The sequence below is a fragment of the Xenopus tropicalis genome, chromosome 8, assembly GCF_000004195.4.
Source record: "Xenopus tropicalis strain Nigerian chromosome 8, UCB_Xtro_10.0, whole genome shotgun sequence".
NCBI lineage: Eukaryota > Metazoa > Chordata > Amphibia > Anura > Pipidae > Xenopus > Xenopus tropicalis.
In genome coordinates, this window is record NC_030684.2 from 85,934,780 (window position 1) to 85,959,297 (window position 24,518).

General features: G+C 38.5%; 1 protein-coding gene across 3 annotated transcripts in view; it reads right to left on the minus strand.

Moving 5' to 3' along the window:
- The window catches only part of ptpn21 (protein tyrosine phosphatase non-receptor type 21), a 42,020-nt gene extending 19,117 nt beyond the window's left edge, over nucleotides 1-22,903 (minus strand). The window contains exons 1-11 of one of the 3 annotated variants that reach the window (XM_012967931.3): nucleotides 22,467-22,903; nucleotides 22,104-22,224; nucleotides 12,856-13,140; nucleotides 8,291-8,460; nucleotides 7,004-7,101; nucleotides 5,792-5,859; nucleotides 5,219-5,289; nucleotides 4,304-4,391; nucleotides 3,469-3,557; nucleotides 1,125-1,212; nucleotides 508-584 (exon numbers count right to left, since the gene is read on the minus strand). In XM_012967931.3, coding sequence (XP_012823385.2) covers nucleotides 508-584; nucleotides 1,125-1,212; nucleotides 3,469-3,557; nucleotides 4,304-4,391; nucleotides 5,219-5,289; nucleotides 5,792-5,859; nucleotides 7,004-7,101; nucleotides 8,291-8,460; nucleotides 12,856-13,035 — 929 coding nt within the window. In that variant the 5' untranslated portion in view covers nucleotides 13,036-13,140; nucleotides 22,104-22,224; nucleotides 22,467-22,903. 3 annotated transcript variants of the gene reach the window in all.
- Nucleotides 22,904-24,518: the final 1,615 nt, after the last annotated feature.

Consider the following 24,518-nt stretch of genomic DNA (forward strand, 5'->3'; position numbering starts at 1 on the left):
TCAAGCATTTTTGGAAACTTTCGCAAAGCACTTAACTACTGAATGTCATGTATCTAGTTAAGGCCTAAAACTGTCCATACATGCTATGACAAAAGAACGAACACAGATGGTGGGCCAAATCTACTCTAATTATTTAGTCCGTGGGCAAACAAAAAGGTTACATTAGGGGCCCATACCCCCTATCACTACAGAGCTTTGTAAGGGCCCTTTGCTAAATCAAAGAAAACAGGTTCTTACATTAATGCAGTAATACAACATAGGTAGTAAAAATATGAGGTCTGTTAAGGATTTAATTCATCCAGGTCACAACAGAGGTAAGTCTAAAGCAATTGGACTGATTATTCTTGAAAACATTTCATCACACATCCGTACGGTTGAACTGAAGAAGCCCCTTAGATCACTGGTCAAACTTTCTCAAGAAAACTTCTAAAGAAACTGGGTTTACTATTTCTGCAAAAGTATCCATTTAATAGCAGTCTAGCCTTTAAACTGTTAGGTTCTACTTACAGATTGCCGTTTAGCCGGTAGAATTTGTGCCTTGCAACACACATCCGCCACACATATTTGGCAGTTTCCATATCCTCCTAAGAGATCAAAACAGGAAAGGTGATAGGAAAATAAAAATGGGCTGGTCAGTCACTTTCCCAGCCAAAACATAACCCAGTTGGATCCTATGAGACTATGATAAATGAACAGAGAAAGAAAAAAAAAGTATTTAAAAACGTAAAAGGCAGATTCCCTGTTCAATGAAAATGTGGAACTCAGAACTGTTATTGCATAGAGTTCATATCATTTTGTAGGAGACCATCCTGCAGCCTTAGATTGTCATTTAGTTATCTCACATTGGGAGAAGAGTGAGCATTTACAATAAACACTCAACCTGCACATCTTGTAAAATCCTATCCATCACAGGAGAAGAGGTGGTGCCAATGTATAGCCAATCAAAGTGTCTATATTTCAGTAAACCCAATATAATATATGATAGAGCATCAGATAGTGCTGTAATTTTGAAATCTATGAATATGACCCCATGCTAATTTTTACAACGACTCAACACAGATTTCTTTTTTTTATGAGCACAGATCAAAAAATGATTAGTTTAGCAAACATGAAATTTAACACACCGTCTGGAATTGAATGGTTTCTTCTTTATTTGCCAGCTCAAGAGTAAAAAAGGACTTATTGTGAGACATATTTGCGATATCAAGCCACCTATAAACACAAATAAAAGGAGAATCAGAAAATTCTTAATTGAATAAAAGGCTAAAAGATCTTTAAAACTAAGTAGACATCTTCAAAGCCAAAGAGAGTGCACAAACCTAGAACATGTTATAAAGTACTTTATATTTGAACTCTTTACCTGTTTGGCCATAACCAACCCTTCCCAAGAGATAAACCCTTTCACTCTGCCCCATCTACCATGACTTCACACCACCTCCCTATACCCTCCCCTTTAACAGATAATATCACAGAATGTTTATTTTTTTTAAATAATTTCTTGAGGGGTGAAGGGAAAAAGACACCTATGTTAGTGAAGAGCAACTCCTAGCATCCCCAAACTGCCCTAAACAAATTTTTTTTTTGTTTTTTTTTAGATTTTAACTCACTTTAGAGTTCAGCTGCAATCAGATACATTTTGTTACATGTGAAAACTGATAGATAAGTATAAGTTACTGAAGGCGTTATGAAGGTTATAGATCTTAATGCCAACAAATTATTATTAACTATGCCAACAAATTATGATTTACAGGTGACAAATTCAGTCATTTTTTTGTACCCACTTGTTTTAAAGTGGACCTGTCACCCAGACATGAAAAGCTGTATAATAAAAGCCTTTTTCAAATTAAACATGAAACCCAAAATCATTTTTTTATTACCACATCCATACCCATTATAAAAGCATTTAAAAATCCCAGCTGTCAATCATATATTGCCTGCCCCGCCTCTATGCCTAAGGCATAGAGGCGGGGCAGACAGTTACTTTCACTTTGAATTCAGAACTTCTTAGATGTTGCTGCTCTCCTCTCATTGCCCCTCCCTCCGAACCATGTAATTTTGTAACCAGTGCATGGATATGGGCAACGGGTCCCCCCATACTGGCACAGAAGCAAGATTTTAGCAGGATGCAATGCTTGCTTTGATAACAAAACACCACAAAATGATGCCTGACTGCTTGCTGCAATTGTAAATTCCAATGCAAAAGAAAATAAGATATGAATATTTTATATAGTGTAAGTAAAGTTTATTTAGCTTGACAAACACAATAGAAAACAATTTAGAATTATTTCTTAAGGTGACAGGTCCCCTTTAAAAACGGTTTCAATAAATAGGTCTTGTACTGAACAAAATTTTGCCTATTCTAATTAATATTTATATTTTGCTCTAAACATGGCAAAATTTAAAGAATAAACTTACGTCCAATATAACTCCTGAACAAAAGCAACATCAAACAAACTAAAAGCCAACAGAGAAGCCTATGCCAACTGTAAAGTCCTTTAGATGTCTCCCATCTACACAATAATATTATATATTTGACCCCTTTTAATTATACAAATTGTTTTATATTTAATACTTTCATTTGAGCCGCAGTCACAATGTTTAGATTTATATAACTGTATAGGTCAGTGCTTTATTCTGCCTGAGTTACAGGGATAATTACATAATTTATTATTATATTATATAATATTTTACCTAAGCAAAAATACTGTTATATTATTTTCTATCACTTTAGGAGTTTTCATTTTAAAACTTGTAAATAGAGATTTACTTTAACTACCTGTCTGTCAGGGCTTTTCATAATGCCACACCATCTGTTGCCAGACAACATGCAATGAGGCAATGATAGAAGAGCAACCTATGGCACAGGCCATCGGACTTTTGCCAACCAGACTTAGGGGCAGATTTACTAATCCACGAATTCGAATCACAAATGGGAAAAATTCGGATTGGAAACGAAGATTTCTGAAGATCGTGATTAAGCCTTCATTCGACTTATATATATTAGTAAATATTGCCCTTTTACATCCTTTCCCTTGATCAACCATTTAGTGATAGGTTGTGTGCTTCCTCAGAGATCACCTGACAGGAAGTGATGCAGCTCTAACTGTAACAGGAAGTAGTGTGGAAGAAAAAGGCATATCTCGTTCCATTACTTGGCTGATGTGGCCTAGCATGTATGTGTGCCTTGGCTTATTTGTGTGCACTGTGAATTCTATGATCCCAGGGGGGAGGCCCTTAATTTTCTATTTATGAGTACCAAATGGCACATACTACTAAAAAAGTATATTTTTATTAAAATGGTTTATTTAGATGAAGCAGGGTTTTACATATGAGCTTGTTTATGCAATATATTTTTTTTTTTAGAGATCTACATTGTTTGGGAGTATAGTTTTCCTCTAATCTTGGCAATTCTCTCAAGACAAAAGGCTACAAAATCCTAGGCTTGCTAAACAGGACCTTTGAACTCACCGGAAAACAATAGGTGGGCGGCCATTCTTGTGTTTAACAAATATGCCACTGAGACAAGCCCCAATGCAGAGGTCTGTACCCTGGCTATCCTGGGTGAAATAACAAAAAATAAATTAGAAAAACTGCATTGCGCTCTTTGCACTTAAAAATCAGCTTAATAAAAGTCTAAATTACAGTTTTGCTTTATTTAGAATTGCACAGCTTTTAAGGCCTAAGATAACCATACACACTAATCCAATCCTTTGGCCAGGGGGCTAACAATCTGATAAAACATAATGAGAGAAATGCATTAAGCTCCAAAGCAGTCTTTGCCTGACAGAATTTTCAGTCCAAGTTTCAAGCAGATAATGGCTGGGGAATCCATTATTTTCCATTATTGAATAATAATAAGCTGCCAACTCAGTCAGGTGTGGCTAAGTTGGCATATAAATAGCATGGATAAATGGAGTACCACTGTATGGAGTACCATTAATGAGGAAATCATTTCAAAAGGAATGAATATAAAACTTCTTTTAAAGCAAATGGTTAGATGTTAAAAAGTGCCCTGTTTATGCTTTAGCTGTATATGTTGTCAACTAATTATAAAATCACTGGGAGAAGAGATTCAGATGACCCAATCCCCTATTGGCTTCTTATGCAGTTAGATACATCTCCCTGTACCACATAAGAAAAGGATAGAGCTAAATTGTTTAGTGCTTTGAAAACTTACATGAAATTATATATAAAATAAATATTTTCCCTATATAGATCTGTAAGTCTAAGCAAGTCTCTGTGATAATAGTTGTACTACACAAAACTGTTACTGAGCAGTAAGATACCAACAGAGCATTACTACCTTGGCAGGGTAACTTTCATCTCCATAGTTCTCCAACTTTTCAATCTCTTGCATATACAATAATTCAGCATCCGGGGGAGAGAGGCCCCTACAACAGATAAATGGGCAGAATTTACAAGCTGATACAGCAATATTTAGACATGATTTGTTATAGTTATAACAGATCACTAGACTCAGTACAATGACAACAGAAAAGAGTATAAAGTCCATAATGCCATTCAAAGGCAGGATGTCAACCCACATATATGTGAAAGCACTGGGTCACATGGCATTTTTAACTGCGACTACTGCCTGTCACACCAGATGGGGGGGAGCTTATTTTTGCAACTGTAAATGGTGTAGACAAAATGTTAGCCCTCTGTGTTTTGTGCCAGATGAAGCAAAAGCCTCCCCCTTTACAATGATGAAAATTAAACCAGTCATTCAGAATATTCACAGAGCAATGTCAATGGGCTTCTAGACTTTGACAAAACACCTGAAGTATCATTAAGGGAATGCTGGGCAGCTACAGATGAAATATTACCTGATCCAACCAAATCCATTGACTAAGCTATTGGGCCGGGTGGAATATTTTGATCTTTCTACATCAGAGAGGATACAGTTATGGTACCATGTGACATCTGCGTTATTCAGCAGTACTTATTTACTTAAACTTGCAAACATGCATGTTGCCCTTTAACTGAATGGGAGAAACTGTCTGCAGACACTGGCATTTTGATGATCAAATAATAATGCTGTGATCACAAACACCCATGTAGTGGGGAAATCTGTCAACACCAGTTTACAATTTTATATTTTTTTCTGGATCAAAAAATAGTTCACACATATTTCAAAGCTAATTTCAAGTATTATATACTATTTTCAGGATATACCTGTTTATAGATATACAGTACATACAAATAATCACCATCTCACCTCAATTTCTGGTGTAGCAAGGCCACATTCTTTGTTGCTTCCTCAAGCGTTTTTTCATCCTGAATCCAGCCCTAAAGACAAAGTTTAGAGAGTCACTTTACAAAGTCAGATAACAATATAAACTATGGCAGGTGGTAACAGAGCCACCTAACAGCTGATGGTAACAGCAGAACAATATTCTTTTTTGTATAGCACTTAAGTATAATCTCACCCCCCCCTTCTTTTTTATTTAGCTTTCTAACTTTGCATTTTAAACCTGTGTAGGCCGCCTTGCTGCAGGTACCTGAGGGATATCAATTAAGTTAGGTTGTCAGTGCTACTGGCCTTACCTAAAAATAGTATAAGTGTGCCAAAGATTGCAATAGAGGGACAGAAATTTGGCATCATTGTATCAGAAATAGCAGGAAACCAAACTTAAAACACCCTGCTACCCTCTACATCCAGATTCTAGGCTTGTAGTTAAACAACAACAGACCTCTGGTCTGGATGAAAAGTAGACAGATGGAAACAGAGGCTCGTGCAGTATCCCACCAGGCCCTCACAGGCACACAATGGGTAAAAACAAATGCTTACCACAGGAAACAAAGCATATCGCTGCAGGAAATCCTGAGATTCATACTGGTCATAGTCTCCAAAGTCCGCTGAAAGTCAAAAGGCAGAAAAGTAGCTTGATAAAATGTTACAGAACTATTTAAACACTTGGTTACAGATAAGAAAGCAGAAGGAGGTATCTTATTTGTATTTGGTAATCCCACACCAGGGTCAATTGGTTAGCCTGTGTGGGCAACAATATAGCCAAGTTACTACTCTCAATAGGACACAAATATGGCCATTGTACAAGAAGGATGGACAACTATGCTCCTTAAAACTGCTATTCCCAGCTCCCTAGTGATCTGCAGGACCGAAAGTTGCTCATCCCTTTTGAAAAACTCTTTAGATTCACAATGGTTGCAATAGTAACAGTACTTTTCTGTGTACTCTTAAGGTCCCCATACACGGGCCGATTATAGCTGCCGATATCGGTCCCTTGGACCGATTCGGCAGCTTATCGGCCCGTGTAGGGGCAGAACCGAGGGGCCTGGCCGACCGATATCTGGCCTGAAATTGGCCAGATATCAATCGGCCAGGTTAGAAAATCCAGTGGGATCGGGGACTGCATCGGCTCAGTGGGCCAAATGATCAAATTCGCCTACATGCCTCCCCGATATCGCCCACCCGTACGTGGGGATATCGGGTGAAGATCCGCTCGCTTGGCGACTTCGCCAAGCGAGCGGATCTGCCCGTGTATGGCCAGCTTTAGGGCAATGACACAAAGTAGCCCATAGCCCTTCTTTCGTCGCATCCACAAAACATCAAAAAATACCCTGCCATAGACAGATTTTGTGATTTAAGTGTTTTACCAGAGACAGTTCCCGGTATCTCTGGTGGAGGGTATTTTCTGGAGTTTTGTAGCCGTAACAAAATGCAGGTTAAAAATAGCAGGGTTTGTCATTGCCCCTACTGGTAGCTTGTATTTCTGGTGTTTCACTGTTCTCATACCAAGCTGCCAGCAACTGTCAAAGCAGTTCTCTTTCATGAATTTTTCAAAAAAATCCATGATGCGTTTTGTGGGAAGCAAACTCAGAGGGAGATAAGAACAATTCTAAAGCACATTCCCCTTAACATCATAAAAGGTGCAAGTTCATCCTATTTATCTTTATTTCCTTATTAAGTGTCATTTAAATGCAAATGCAAAATGTGCAAGGACTCCGAACTTGCACCGACTAATTTCCATTCCTCTCTCACCTTGTACAGCCAGACCAGCCAGCTGAACAGCCTGCTCCAAGGTGCAAGGAATTTTCCCCTCCAAGATGTCCTTTTTTAACTGCAGGTAATATTGGTATCTGTTGGACACACATCAAAAGAAGTAGAGATATCAGATGTGAACGGTTTTATAAACCCATTTAGTTTAACATGAGACACAATTGCACATGCTAGCAAGCTAGCTTATAGAAGTAGCCATTTTCAGTAATTGGTCTTCATTTTTTCATTTTTATAGTTTTTAAATTGCCATTTTATTCTGCCTCTTTTCGTTTTCAAATAGGAGTCACTGACCCAAACAGTAAAAACCACTCCTTGGTTGATGATAGGAGAGAGCAGAATTAAAAAATAAATACAGCATTATCGTACACCCACAGACTGTTGTTCCGTTAAAATATGCAAGGAGTGTGAGCAACATAAGTGACTGCAAAACTTACATGAGGGAACATGCTAGGGAACCCACTGACCTGCCTTTAGAAAAACAACCCCTAGCACCACAATAATCATCCTTAATTTTGGCAGTCATATATCCATATAACCCCTATTTTATATTTCTATTTAGTATTGAAACAAGCATTATAATACTATTAACACAAAACGTCAATTGTTAGATGACTTTAAAAAAAATCAAAGGGGTTGTTCACCTTCTACGCACTTTTTTCACTTCAGTTGTTTACACCAAAAATAAAGACTTTTTTTTTTTTTACGGCGAATATCGGCTACATGTGCCTGCACCCGAGCGTATTCCATTCATTCAGGTGCAGGCACAGGTAGGAGAGTATGGCGCTTTGCTAAGTGTGGCATCAGCCTAATACAATTCTTTGGCCCTGCTGAGCATCATTCCTGATTAAAGGCAGCTGTTACAATTGATACAATAGTCGTTAACATTCCACAGATGCTGCTAAAAAAAATTTCCAACTAATATATTAAATTGTACACATGGATTTCTGAGCTGCCAGACTAGACAGATTAAATATTAAAGTTTCAGTTTCAATGTATACAGTCAAAAATAAAAAAAAAATAGAAAGCAATTGTAAAGTCTCTATTTCTGGTGTATTATCGGAAAACTCCTTCACTGAAAAACAGTGTTTGAAAGGTGAACAACCCCTTTAATGAATAGGGCTGGTGCTGAACCTCGTGCCTATTATTTTAATCATGAAAAATCTACAGTATCAAATTTACAAGATCCAAACATTGAGTAGCTTTAATTACAATGCAACAGCAATCCTATCTGCTGGTTTTTATTAATGTTGAAAGAGTAATTCTCTTCACCTTGTGATCTCCTGCTGCAGCTGAGACACAGAAGGCACATAGTAGACCACCCCAAAGTACACAGTGGGTTCCAATGCATACTTGTCGAGCTGTTTCTTCAGTGGTTTTTCTAAATCCACCCATCGCTGCTGGTTTTGCTTGTTGTAATACCACAGACTGAAGTAAGTTACCTGCAAACCATAAAGGGTAGTGGGGGTTAATGTTGGAAGTGTAGAATTATGAATGGAAAACATTACTTTCCTGCACTAATTTAAAAAACTTATGGTGTGCAAACCTCCACTCTGTATAAGGGATGTCCAATATGCTGCAACTACATTCATTATTTTGTCTTGCAGCAAAATTTAAATGCAAGAGCTTATTCTTTGCAGGTAGAAAAAGGGCACTCTAATCCACTTGCTAGAGGCACTGTCTATCAAGCAGAGCAGCAGTTAATCATAGACTATAAGATCTTAGGGCAGGGAGTTCCATTCTATTAGGCATCTTGCAACGTTACCTAATCTCTGTATATTTATACTGTATGTACCTTTTTATATTGTAAAAAAGTGTATGGCTCCGCATTATAAATAAAGGTACACATACATACAGTCACAAAGGAACACCAATATGCTGGAAGTACATTGCAAAGTGACTTAAAGAAGATATATTTTGTAAAAAAAAAAAAAAAAAATGTGCCAGTACATCATACTCTTTTAAATATAGAAGGAATGTGTTTTAAAATGTTGTGTTTTTCAGGCTAATGTATTGACAATTTCTGCTAAAACCCTACTAACCCTGTCTATCTGTTCCACTTCCTGCTGTCTCCTTTTCCAGGCCATGCAGGAGAACCAGCAGCACTGAGCACACTGTACTGTAGGATGGGATCAGCAGCTATGTGGACCTGAGTTAGAACATGCCCACCCATCCTCCTTAGCAGATCTATGGGGAGCATTTTTAAAAATAATGAATATTTTTAGCCCAGAGTGAAACCAGCACCATATAGTATTCATTATTTCCCATAAGACTGGGGAGGGGGGGGGGGGTCAGATATGCTATAGATCTCCTTTAAGGTGGACATACACAGGCCGACAAAAGCTGATGATTACTTATTGGCAGCGTATTGGCTAGTGTAAAGGGCCCCCTGGTGGGCTGCCCAACTGGTATCTGGCCGAAAATTGAATCAGCCAAATTACAGTTCCAGATTCAGTGCTTCTCTGGGGATGAGGACTGCACTGGCTAGCTGATGCAGTCCACATCCAGACTGCCTGCGTTTACAATCACTTTGATTCAATCATTTAGCGATATCACCCACCTCAAGGTGGGCGAATCGGAGAGAGATCCACTCATGTGCCGACCTTATATGGCCAGCTCTCTCCTGCTCCATTTTAGCAAAATTAACAACAGTTTTTTTTACTTTAAACCATTTGAAATACGCTTGGGAGTCGATTTACTAATAATAGCAAAATTAAAATAAGGGTACTTTTTCCCCATGTTGTAGCAGCGAAAAAAAGTTTTTGCTTAAATGACTATTATTTGTGATAATTCTCTTAAGCCCACAATATATTCTGCCCTGAGGTCATCAAATAAAAATTGTAGGGAGCAAAATATGTTGAGCAACTTATATACACATTTTTTATAGAAAGCTGCAAGACTTGCTAAATTTTACCACAAGTTAACCCCCATCTGTAAACAGGTAAACAATTTTAAAGGTAAAAAAAAACAAAAATCAGTAAGTTACAGAAAAAAAATCTCACCTATGCAATTTTCAAATGTCTTCAAACTTACAAGTACAAACGGTTAATTATGCAAGAATTTTTTTTTTGAAAATTAAAAAGCCACCCTAAGAGGATTTTTTTCAGTTTTTGATAACTAGGCTACCTCTGCCCAGCCTGCCTTATGTTGAAACAGATGATGGCTAAGATACAATTCAACCAAATATTTTTATACAAAATGCAATAGGCATAAAATATGCCCAAAAGATCATAAACAATATGCAGTATTGCTAAAGAATGTTCAGTACCAATTCCTGCCAACATCAGAAGCATTATTTACTCATGCGGAAATGCTCAGAGTTTACACAATCAGTTCAACTTTTCCTAGCCTTTATAATGTGCTCACAAAAGCAGCAGAAAAGGTGCTAACACAACCCTGACAGATCCAGCAGTGGCCTGATGTACACAAGTTGTGACAGAACCCTGAAAGAATGAAGAGAGTCCATGATTAGAATATCTGAACAGTAGCATCCATTAGTCATCTAACCATTCACAGCGACTCAGAGGGAAACAAACCTACATTTATACATTCCCTGAGTAACTGGCTCCCATGAATTACAGAGTTTCTGTGCAATGGAAAAATGGTTGAAAAATACAGTGGGGGGGCACCCTACAATAATAAATAATTTGTTTAGGTCAGGCATGCAGCAGAAGGCAGCCCAATCACCAGCCAGGAATGTTTTGCACAACGCAGCCCTTTGCATTCCACTCATTTTTCTATCACTTGACAGGTAGGTGGGACAGGTAATGCTGTCAGACAAAGAGACAAATTCCCACTTGGTAGAACTAGTTATCCCTGTTGTCACTGTAGGTACAGCACTGAACCATTCCTCCCAGGTCATTTCCCTCACAAACAACAAGACCTGTTTAAATATCAAACTATGACTGTCATTTAGATAGGAATTTCTGCTCTGCGCCTTGCCTACAAGCAGGTTGCTACTACAGTTATCAGGGCAGTTTCACTGAAACTAATGACTCAACCATAAAGGTGAGAATATAGTGCCTGGGTCTCTTCAGATGAAACCAATAACAAGTATGTATGAAAATAGAGAATCAAATCAACAAAGACACAAGTCAAATATAGAAAAGTATAAAATACTAACATATTACATGCAAAAACACATGTTTAATTTACTAGTCCTATGATGTGAATGAGTGATTTAGTTATGAAGGAGGACCATTACATCCTTACCAGATCCATTTATATCAAGTGTAAACATTAAATTGCAAGCTAAAAAGTACATTATCAGTTGCACAGCTGGTTATTTACTAAGACATATGCTTGAGTATCTCCTGCGAAAAAGCTCAGTAGCTCAGCTGTACTGTCAGCTTTGTGCCTATGTTTCGGCTGCAGTCAACCAATGAAAACTCTGCCAGCCCAACCTTATTGGCAGCCTGTATTCCATGCTGAAACCATGTAAAACATGGCTAGATAACTGATATGCAGCTAAGAGATGCACTTCAGCGAATTAAGCTTAATTTGTACCAGCCAGGTAGAAACCATGATACCAATGTTATAAGGAAGAAAGATTAAAAAAAAAAAAAACAGGAAGGCCAGAATATATTTCCAGAAAATGCGGCAACCCAACACCAAATTCATCATATAATGCCAAATACTGAATGGCAGATTCAGACAAACCAAGTTTGAACCCCAAACGGTATAGGCAAATGAGCAAAATCCCCAAAAATTGGATCATACAAAATCAAATGTCCACCTTTTGTTATTCAGAGGTCTAAAGCCATGTGATATCTAGGGTTGGCAATCTGTATGGCCAGGCAATCAGGATACAGTGAATCACTATATGTTTCTGTGCTCAGGTGACTGTTTTGTGAAAATGTTAACTGCCAGGTGACAAAATGCAAAAATCCTAAATGTTGCTATCTTGATTTTAACATTGACTCATGCTTATGTAGAAACTGACCTGAAATCTAATCTTTTGTATCTTGAGCACAAAATAATATTTCTTTATTTCCTACAGTGGGGGACTGAACTGCCAAGAGGAAAATTATACACTGTATGTATAAGTTTGGATCTGGAGTTCAAGCTGTGACATGTAAGAATAATTAATGTCACGTTAACGATATTACCTAAGGGCCTTGAATGTATCCAGAGGGACACATTTATACTTAATTACCCCTTTTCTCATGCCACAATTTAATGTCTAACACATGCTATTCTATCTAACTGCTATATTTTGTCAGATGAAAGGTTTAGTTTTTACATAATTATACAGTTCATTAGTTAACTGCATCCTCAGAAAAGCCTTCTCCTAAATTGACACTGCTGTAATAGCAACCACCATACCAAGCAGCAGAGTATTAAATAATATTGAGCCTTTCAGATAAAGGTAATTGACTTTGTGTTGTGGGTCATGGCACATATCTAAAACCCCTGCCATAAAGCATTTACAGCCACTGCTCATAAGGACCAGAAAATGGATTCCTCAAAGTAATTGCCAATAACCTACCTAATTTGATACTAGAAAGACTGCACACCTGTGTTATTGTACATTGGGTTCACTGTCACCACTGTGTGTGCACATCATAACACTAACTAAAACAAAGAGGGGGACCCAATATCAAGGGGCACTCAGACCAAAAATAAATAAAACATCCCCTGGACGTTTATCAAATCTGACATGTATACAAGACACATACTATAGGCTATATTTGAAATGTATAGACTATCCTATCAAAACTTTAAATCATATAAATGTGCAATAATTTAAGTAAAAAAAAAAAAGTGATATTTATGTGATATTAAGATATAACATTTGGTATCAAGTGATAAACATACAAGCACCTGCAGTTTCTCACCTCTCTAAGTTCCAGCCTCTGTGCAACAGCTTCTAAGCACTCCTGCCCAGAACTCTCCACCGACAGCGTGAACTCCACAAACTCATTGTTTAGCAGCTGGATCCGGGCCACCAGGCAACTCTTACTAGATACTGTATATCTCCGAGTCCTCTTTAACTTCAGCCCAAAAGGCAGAGGCATCTTCCTGAATAGCAGGATCAACTGGAGGGTTCCGAGGTCAGCCAAGTCACCCAGCAGCCATTAAAAAGAGAGAAAAGTATCTGCACGTGGGGAACATCCAAGATCCTGCAAGAACAGAACAGCCATCATTTGTGTACTTTTATCAGAGCATGAATAGTTGCTCTCAGCAAATATGTCTTTTAGTCACTAACCAGGCAACAGAATACGCTGGCAGACACACATTTTTAAAACCTGACTGGCAACATATAGCAATTTAACAATACTGTGAATTTAGGTGCTTGATTAATATGCCAAATATCAGCAAAACAAACTTTAGAATATCCATTGAAGATTCTTATAACAAATAATAAAATCCCTTTAAAATCTAAGATCATACGCACAACCTTGGCTTTCACTAATTATTTTCCTCTATATGGGGCCATCTTTGTTGTTTTGCCTGCATAAGAAAGTACATATGAATATTTGTATACTGCCGTGCTCGGCAGCTCCCTAGAACTATTTGTTCTGTGAGTGCAGTAAGTCGTACCATTTCAATGTGTTTTTGTCAGATGGGAGAAAGGCATTAAGAACAGAGGTCACTTATCTATATTTTCTGTCTTACAAACATCAGTGGTCTGCAAGCATACCGGTAACTGCATGATGATGCCAAACCACTGCTTATAATTAAATAGCCCCTGTAACATTAGCATAAAAGTTAATGTATCTTACAAAACATGCTTGGAATCGGTAAACACTCCACACCCACCGTGAGTGCAAATCTGCAGTTCCTCTCAGTTGGGAGTGTGTGAATCCAAGCCTGCTGTTTTATCTCCTAAGTCCACACACAGGAAATGTTTCTTTTAGAGACATGGCAAGGGTACCACATATTTCCAGACACGTGTTTAGAGAAACACCTGCCACATTATTAGTCTCACAAGTATGAAGTTGCATCAGAGGTGGTTTCCATACTAGAAAAGAATTAGGATTACATTGTCCACTCTGTCAAGCGATGGTAGATAAATGAAAATTGTAAAATTAATTGTTATTGCATGAAAGTAGTCTTCTTTGTAATGCAAATTATGTAGTCTTTTGATACAAACTCGGCAACCATCTCAATATCAAACCTAACTAACCCATTCCCCCAAACAATACTGCAGTTGTGGATTTGGACATATAATTTGCCTCTTAAATGTTAATATGTAAAACATCCAGAAATGCATGTTTAAAAGGTCAGCTTAAAATTATCTTTTGCTTTTTAACTTGCCTTTTTACGATTATTATAATTAGTCCACATTTTTTGACAGTATTTGAATTGTTTACATTTTTGGTTTTGCAGCGCTCAGGCTTGGATATTCAACTGCCATCTGGTTGCTACAGCTTAAATTACCCTGGTAACCAGGCAAACATTTTAGCTGGATTTTTAGCCCTGTGAAAAGCAGAGAGCCCAGCTTGCCCCTTAAAGTAGAAGGAATGGTATAAACTAAGTAAGCTTTTTTAGAAAGATCTATGTAAATGCAGTCCTAAGCACTCACAGAAAAGCTGCAGACCTCTATCAAAAGAAACAAAGGATTTCTGGTTTCCTTTATTGTAAACATGTTCCTCCGTTATCACACTTCCCTCACAAAAATCCTTCATTCCTGGGGCCAGAGTCTGAGCAGTTCTCTCCTCTCTCCTGCTCCCCCTCCCACAAGAATGCTAAGAACTCCCTCCCCCCTACCTTGGAAATGTGTAATCTGAGCTATAATGGCTAGAGCTATACAGCAGGAATCTATGAAGGCCAAGCTAAAATGGCAGCTGCAATCTTAAGCAAACAGAGAAAGCTTCTAGGGCTGTTTACTCAGGTATGATGACGCTTTCTGCAAAATAAATATAGTGTTCTATGTGGCACTGATGTGGTGAATCTACTGGCAGCCAAAATAAACTTCCTTCTCCTATCTGTTGGTTAAGTATAAATTGTAGGGGTATAGTTTTCGTTTTCCTTTAAATGTTATAGTCCTCAATGCATGAACAGTTTTGTTCTCTTTTGAACTCTATACCTTACACATGTACCATTTGTAAATAAGCCTTTAATTCCCACATTCTTCTTTCCATACTACATTCTATTCTTCAGCCTTTACAATTGGCCATACCACACTACATACACAGGGATTTATAATAGTTACACTCCGCAAACTTGCTCAGTACAGGATGGTTCTTCTTCACTGGCAATTTCTTATTGAGGAGGAAATTATTTGTTTCTTTGCAAATTTATCTTGTGTATGTTAAGAACAACAAGTGCGGCAAAGAAAGACATGGCCAAACAATGAAACTTAAATAAGTTCATAAGTTTACATTGTGGCTTTAAAGGAGTTGTAAACCCTAACACTGTCCTACTGCACCCCCTAGTCGTGGAAAAAACTTAACTACAGATGCAAGAAAATTCACCGCAGAGCATTCTAAATTCTAATTCTAAATTTTATTAAGTACAAGAGAATTGACCACTCCTCCCATGTAACTGGAGGAGTCCCAAGCCGGACTTGATTTCAAACTATTGAAGCTATTCTGATATTTACTGGGAGCTGCTATCTTGCTTCATTCTCATTGTTATGCTGATCGGCTGCTAGGAGGAGGGTGATATCATGGTTGAGCAGGGCAGCGCAGCTGGGTTTAGTATCCCTTTAAGTATCCGTAACACAGACTGACTTATGGGCAGTCTAAAAACCACTAGCAACCAAACAGCAGTTAATGCTGATCAATCTAGAGCAGTAAAGTAAATGTCAAACGTGGCATTATGACTGCCCTGTTTTTCCTACAATGCATGAAATCGCTTCCCATCACAGTGAATCACAGGAAAACTCAAATATATTTGGATTTCATGCGAAACAAAAACATTTAATGTGTTTTTCCAAAACAATTTGGCTTAAAAATAAAAGCAAAGGTTCTTCCATCTTACAGGGATAAGGAAAGTTACCATCAATTTACCCTGTTTCTGGCAAATCACTTTCCACTGACTACAGTGGCTAAACTTTCTGCAAGGAAAAATGTGCCTGCTATAGAGGTAAGTTGGTAGGCTGGCCATTAAACAAAGCAGATTATTAGGCTAATGCAATATATCTATGACAGACAGTTTTCTGATATAGATGTATTCCTTAACTCACAGAAAGGGGGTTTTGGTCTAGGCAAAGTAACTTGGTGGTAACTTTCCAAGTTTCACTGGCATCTAAAAGAACATTCACAAAAGAATAAAGTGAATTCACACCCCACCCAGAAATAGGCTTGCTTTTTTTTTAATAAATTATCTACTTTGCCTACAAGTCACACTGATGCGCACAAACAAGATTGCTATACAATTGTATATAAATGCATTTAGTATGTTCAGCAAGTCCTATTCATTGAACTTATGCTAAAAAAAGGGTATACTGCCCTTTTAAATCACACTAAACATTTAAATACTGAAGAAAATAAATTTGGTATCCACTGAGTTTCTCTCCGCTACAGCCTAGCAATGCTTCATGCCGGTTGCATAAAACAGTTATGTAATAGACTTAGTTAATTACTGTAATCACTATATGAGGATCAAAGTTATTCACTTTTCGCAAGGGCTACAGATCATCTATAAATATGTCAGTGCCCAGTAACTGGTTTTTCCTCTGCATTCCGATGTTCTTCAGCAGCATAAGGGCAAGAGTACACTAAGCAGATTCACCACTTTCTTCCATAGTCATTTTTTATACACGTGGAGAAAAGCAAATCGGCTATTATGTACACAACCCCATAGCTCCATTGATAGGGCCGGCATCAGCCTGTGTGGAGCTACACTGAGTGGATATCGAAAACACCAATGTATGCATTTTCTTGCCAATATCCACTCTTTGTAACTACACAAAGGTCGAGGCCAAGCCGGTCAATAGAGCTAAGGGGGTGTATGGTGGTATCAGAGCATATAAACTTTCCTCCGCATCTATCCATCTGTGGAGGAAGGTGGTGTGCCTGTGCCCTAAACACGATAGATTGATCCCAAAACACCAATACTAATGTTACAATGGATAATTTGTCAATTAGCAAAGTCTCTAAGCTAAACCTTAAGCCTATGGCACACTTGGGGCTACATTTATCTGGAAGTGAATATAAAGTTCACTGCAGCGAATTTGATCTCTAGTAGTGTCTGACCAGGGGCAGGCCAAGCCGACCGGGCGCCCTAGGCAACCCGGCCGGCCACCTCGCCCCTGCACCTTCCCAAACCCTCCCTCCCCCAACTAATGTGTGCTTTGGCGCACATGAGCAGTTTCGGGAGGCGGGGGGGTTGGTGCAATGCAATGGGTCATTGCCCCCACTACGTAATGACAAGCGGTGGGGGTAATGAAAAAGGAGCGTGGACTAGGGTAGGCAGGAAAGGCTCCTGCCTGGTGCCCCGTAATTGTTGTGCCCTAGGCAGTGGCCTCTTCTGCCTACCCCTAGTTCCGGCCCTGTGTCTGACAATACTTTCTCCTTTACTTTCGTTTGAAAACACATTACATGCAGCAATCCTGGGTAATCGCTCAAAAATGCCTCCTTCAGCATTTACCAAGGATCACCATACGTAATATATTTTACATACGGCAATTCAAATGAAAGCAAAGGTATTGTCAGGGACTTCTTTGGCCATGTGAGAGGAGATTTCTTGTTGAGTGATATAACACCCTGCATGTCATGGCCCTTAGAGTCAAGGTGATCAAAGGACAAAACTAGAGTAATAAAGTAGTGAAAAAAGCTAGGGAGCTCACAACTGATGACCTGTGGAGAATGAGACATACCCAATTCCACAGATGGGAGGAAGCCATGTTTTTCTGCTGAGCCATTTGCCAAAAACCCTTAGACAATTCCACTGTGAAGTGAAGATCTGGAACTTAAAGGAATAGTTCAGTGTAAAATAGATACTGTGCAAAATAAAAAAAATGTTTTAAATATAGTTAGCCAAAACTGTAATCTATAAAGGCAGGAGTAGGCAGATGTCTAACATAATAGCCAGAACACTACTTTCTCCTTTACAGCTCTCTAAGCTGTTAGTAGTCAGTAACCAATAAGTGACTTGGGGGGGGGGGGGGGGGCATACGGGACATAACTGTTCAGTTAGTTTGCATTTGAATCTGACCTGCATGCTCAAAAACTAACTGAACAGTTATGTCACATGTGGTCCCCCCCTAAAGTCACTGACTACTAAAACCAAGAGTTTAGAAAGCTGAAAGCAGGGAGTTCTGGCTATTATGTAAGACATCTGGGCACATCTGCCCATAGATTACATTTTAGCCTAACTATATTACATATGTTTTTTATTTTGTGCAGTCTATCTATTGTACCCAGATTTATTTTACACTGAACTGTTCCTTTAAAGTTCCTCTGCTTTCCATAGCGGGTAAGGCATAGTTCCTCTGGAACTCAAGGTCCTAAACCCATCACTTCACAAAGTAAAATGTGAGGCAGATGTTGAATCACTCTGTAAAACTAAGGGTGGGGGAGCTGGTTTTTGCATCACAGGCAGACTAGCATGGTTTCCTTTTAATATGTGGAATCAGGTAAGTTTGTGTAAAAAAAAAAATTATATTTATTTTTTGAAGTTCACAGTGATTTGGAAGAACAGTGATTACAAACCTTTTCTATAGAAGCCCAACTGAATGAGCTCATGTCAATAAAGAGGGTATATTTTTATTTAAACTACTCTGTATTTTATTTTTCAAAACTCCCTGACACCTGTTTCCATCACCTTCCATTTGAGTCACCAGTAACCAAAATAATTATTGCCTGCAAACACACATATGCACATTTTTCAGCAAAGAATTACTTAATAGGCACTCCTTATGTGAAATATCTATGTTTGTAATATTTCTTAAACTAAACAGGGCAAACAGGGAAAATGAAGCTACTCCATGTTTGATCCTAGATAATTGCATTACAGGTGTGGGATCCCTTATCCAGAAACCCATTATCCAGAAAGTTCAGAATTACAGAAAGGCCCATCTACCATAGACTCCATTATTAGCAAATAATTTTAATTTTTAAAAATGATTTCCCTTTTCTCTGTAAAAATAAAACAGTACCTTGTACTTGATCCCAACTAAGATATAATAAATGCTTATTGGAGGCAAAACAAGCCTATTGGGTTTATTAAATATTTAAATGATTTTTAGCAGACGTAAGTTATGGAGATCCAAATTATGGAAAGATCCCTTATCCAGAAAACCCCAGGTCCCAAGCATTCTGGTCCCATACATGTATTAGTATAATGCAGTACCCTTCACTCTTTGTTTTGACTGTTTTGTCATTTATGCAAGGGGTATTATCAGAGCTCTAGTAATCTAATGATCTACCTCAGAAGGCCCAAACATGGTGTTAACCTGATCATACAACTTACGACCTGGCCAAATTAGTGGATCTTTGCCTGATTTAGTCACCTACATTTTGGGCCAAATCGGGCTAGTCTGATCGTTTGACTTCCAGCCAAGGATCAGATTATACAATCTGCTGTATGCATGTATGCCCATCTTAACTACAGTTTCCCTGTTTGCTATGTTTAGCTCATGATATAACAAAAATATTTGTCATGATAATAACAGACAAAAAGTATGTTCAGCACAAGTCCTATACATTAAATGCAATTTGTCATGCATGGGTAATATATACTTTCAGACAAATAACTTCACACCCGGGACAACAAAAATAGCTTCAGGTAAAACACATCATTCGGTTCTTACTAAATTTCCTTCGAAGGCAACATTGGAATATTACCAAATTGATGTATTTTACATAGTAATTTTCATTGCTCCAGGTGCAAATGCATCAGCCATTCCCACCCCCCACCCCACAAGTAGCACAGATTTCCTGCATGTAAGCTATCACCATAAAGCAGGGTCGTCCAATATGTTGACAGCGGTCCACCAGTCAATCCCCCGTGGATTCCTGGTGGACCACCATAAAGCCAGGGATGCGCAAGTGCTGCATGAATGCGTACAGACGCTGCGTCGTGTACATATACATTTACGCACTTCCCCATTCCCCTGTCGATCGCGACCGAAAAAAGTCTGCCCACCCTTGCCATAAAGGGTGATCTTCAAATTCTTCCACACTGAATCTGGGAGCAAATCTTGCCTAAATACATGTGTATGAATGCAAATGAGCATAGAAGGATTATTCTGTGCTCTGACACTATAGGACAGGGGTACCCAGAGTTTATAACACTGTGATCTACTCTTGCCACCTGGCCTCCATCATGAGATCTACTTTAATAAAAATAGTTGATTTTTAATACCTAAATACGCATAGCAATATATATATATATAAATGCAGTGTCAAATTCACATTTAATGCTCACATAACATTATACAAGTTTCAACACAGCAGTACGGCTGCAGTCAAAAGCTCTGTTATGCTGGGACACATCCCACCTTGTGGTCTACCAAAAACTTTAAAGTGATCTACTGGTAGACCGCGATCTACCTCTTGGGCACCCCTGCTATAGGACATATTTATCAAAGGGTGGACAAAAAAAATTGCTAGAAGAGAATTTTAAAGTCCTACACAAATGAATTCCATGGTTATATTCTTTTCTTGCAATTTGTCAACTATGCCACTTTCTTCTTAAACTCAGCATGATATTTAAAATAGGCAAAACAAAGGGAAGACAAATCATATTTAAAAATAAGGTATGTAAATATACACCACTTAAAAGTAATTCACCAGAGCCTCTTGCATTCTGCCACTTGCTCTGATAATTTTTACTGAAATACTAATTCTTTATCCAGGCATAGTCTGTGTTTCCAAATATGCATTTCAGCAAACCCGCCTCTTTAATATATACTATTTAACAATGTTGCATTTCTAAGTATTATAACAATGTAACTGTATCAACTTGATCCTCTTAAAATATCAGTTGTATAAATAAACGCTATTATTATTATTGAGTTATAAACAGGTCTGGACTGGGCTTCAAAACAGACCCTGGCATTTCAAGTACACGGAGGCCCAAACAACCCCCACAGGCCCACTAAATAGTGACTGTCTATGGCATCTTACAGCAGCCCCTCTGGCATTTGCCAGAATCCACATAACTGGCGTCTGGGCCTGATTATGAACCACCAACATATTCTGCAGTGCAGTCCAACAGAAGGATACACACCAAAACATAGGCAACTACCCATTGTAGTTTAATATTTAAAAGCATTTTATACAGGGTCTGCAACTCTCAAACATATAGCGAGGATCTTTATCCAAATGATCTACCGTGGCCTCCATGTGAAGCTGTACAGATGCAGTAGGTGCCAGTGTGCCACATTTTATTGTTTAGGCCACTGGCAATGAAGACACTAATCGGATTCACCTAATAATTCTAAGACATTATTGTTTGTTTGTGTTCTTATTCATGAATGTGAAGAGCAAGAGTTTGATGATTGCACTTGCTACCAAGAAGTGTATGACTTCATAGGATCAGTTCACCTTTAATTTTTGTGACAATGTATACAGTGATATTTTGCCAATTTGCCCTCATTTTTGTTTTTGAATCATTTAGCCAGTGCCTATTTTATATAATACAATACCCATACAATGAGGTGTAAATTGCACATTAGTAATAAATCTGAATGCCACAAACACAGATGTGCATGTTTCAAACTTGACTGAAAATAATACAGCAATACCAGATGCCACTATCAACCTGCATATAACTGTGTAAATAGATGACATACTATTACCCAAACAAAGGGCAGAAGTTTATTGCCCAGCTGTCACTTTCAGTACAGCAGCAGCTGTGCCAGGCTCAACTTTAGACTATTAATGTGATGCAAAGATATTTCTGATAGCCCTAACCGCTAGACCCAGGCAGCACTGGCAGAACCCCAGATGAAATTCACCCCTTGCTGAAGTCAGAAATCTTTATTTAGCCAAGTTAAAAATCAGGTTAGATTTCCAAGAAACCCCCAGATTCTTACTCACAAAGAGGGCTGCCCTGGGGATATTTTAATTCACAGACTACAGAACACTCTGCATGTTTTTTATGCCACTGTCCAACTCGTGTGGAACTACAGCTCCCAGAAGCCCCTACTAGTCAATGTCCCAAGCTGGTATAGATGAACTACACAAACCTGTTTGGCTGGGGCATATACAAGTTGACTTTTCCACTTTCTTTCCACTGGCCTTGCTCCAGAACCGCAATTACAGTTCATTGTGTGCATTTCTGTCGTATAAGTCTTTTTTTCCCTAAAACTTAACCAGACAGCAACTTATTATTAAAGACTATATAAGAATACTAGTCAAGAGTGCAGCCTCATTAGTCACATGAATACTTCCAAACATCACATTGCAAAGACTAGGCAAGAAGTTCTGTAGCAGGTAGAAGAGGGGTGAGTGGCCTACCATATGGACTAGCTCCATCACCCCCAAGACTAGCCGCTTGCACCCATGCACAGCTAACAGGAGAGAGCAATAATGGGCGAGTGGAACACTACCTGTTACACAGATCCAGGATTGCAGTACAGAAAGTCCCACTTAGGAACGCTCCGCAGGTTCTAGCTCCGTTCTGCTGGCGGTTGCACAGATCCCCACTGACCCAGGCTGCACGTCCAGCTTTAGTATTGGAAGCAGCACTCCAGCAGCCCCGAGATCCGCTCACTTCCTGTCTGCAAGCGCTGGCAGCAAATCAATGCGCGCAGTAAAGCGGCCCGTGAGCACTGGATGTACGAGGATTTCCAATTAGAAACCTTTTACTTCACTTAGTTGTGGTTTCTTTGTGTATTGTCTATTCTGCCAAACTGAGGTGTGTGTGTTGGGGCAGGGGAGTAAAAGGAATGTAAGAGTGAGATTAGTTTTCTGCGGAAGGATCCATTGGGTGCTTTACGCTCATGATCTCAGTTGGTTGGAATGCCAGGCATTGGGAATCCTAGCGATGGGACAGCTGCCTCTCTCGCTATGCCCATTACAGAAATAGCAGGCAACGGGGACTTATTTATTTGCCTCATCATGTGATTCTTTATTTTGAGCACCACTTACAATTTATTGCCTAATACCTTACAACCTCTAGCAGCACGGATGGGCAGTCAGGCTGGTAGCTAATGGACGGTTCAGTTATGCGGACAGTTATCAATACTCAGTTTTGTAATTTAGGGAGCTTGAAACCCTGGTTTGTGCACCTCCACTGGAGAACGCCTGAACCTAATCGCATCCATCCAAACTTTTTTTTTTGTTAGCGTGCTTAAAGAAAATGTTGTTTTAAGAAATTTCCAGCTATAAGTTGATAAAACATTGCTTACTATAGTGATTTGTAAATTTAAATGCAATTGGCAGCAAGATGTGTTTACCCCTTTCTGTGCTGTGACTCTTGAAACAATGTAGCAGGTCAGCTCTTTTCCAGGTTTGTTAATCAGCTCCCTCTGCTACATTGTTTGAGTAGTCAGGGACAGAGGTGCAGAGAATACTGAAAGTCATAACTTTTTTTATAATATTAAATACATGTACAAATAATTTTGTAAATTAAAAAAAAATTATCTATCTTTAGGTTTGTGCTTACCCTTAACCCCACCCACCTGACAGAACACATACGATTTTGTCACACGTATACATGGAAAAACTAGACAATCGGATCATTAGAGAAGCATGACCCTATCATACAATTGGTCTAGTGCTGGTGCAAATATAACTAAGTTTACTTTTTTAAATATCAGCTCTAATGCTCTTACATAACAGTTTGATAGTTTCAAAAGATTTTGCATGGACCTCACACTCACAATTAATATTGAGAAATTAGACTACGTGTTCTATACATGGGTGCTCCTTTTGATTTTGCCAGAAAGGACATAAAGAGTGACAGGCAAGCGATTAAGTTAAATTAGAATGGGCAATGCTAATCAAATTTTCAATTGATCTCCATTATTTATTATAGTTTTTAAAATGTTTGCCTTCTTTTTCTAACTCTTTGCGGCTTTCAAATGGGGGTTTAAGTCCTCCCCTATTCATATACCAGTCTCTCATTCAAACCCCTCCCAGGTTGCTAGGGTAATTTGGACCCTAGCAACCAGATAGTTGCTGAACAAAAAAGTTAAATAACAAGCAAACTACAGATAATAGAAAATAAAGATCTAATGCAAATTGTCTCAGAATATTACTTTCTACATCATACTTAAAGTTAACTCAACTTCAATTTGCTGCTTTACACCACATATACTGCTTCAACCAATAAAGAAAACCTTCATATTCTCATGACAGCATCACTGGATCAAGAAAAAGAACTGTGTTCTTTCTGTTAAACACAGTGCTTTTTAACTTTTTCCATCTAGTGAGTCAGCTGTTTGTTATACACACATTTTTGTAGGCTGGATTGTATGGAAATAATGATGTCACAAAATCTGTGGTGCTCTTGTGCAGTCTGGCATCCAGACCTAGACTCCCAGGTGTTTTGTTTTTTTTTGAACCATATAATTATTAAAATACTAGCCACAACATTTACAGAGGTCGTATATGAATTGATTAGGGACAGTTATGATTTAGGGGATGTTAATCAGTCT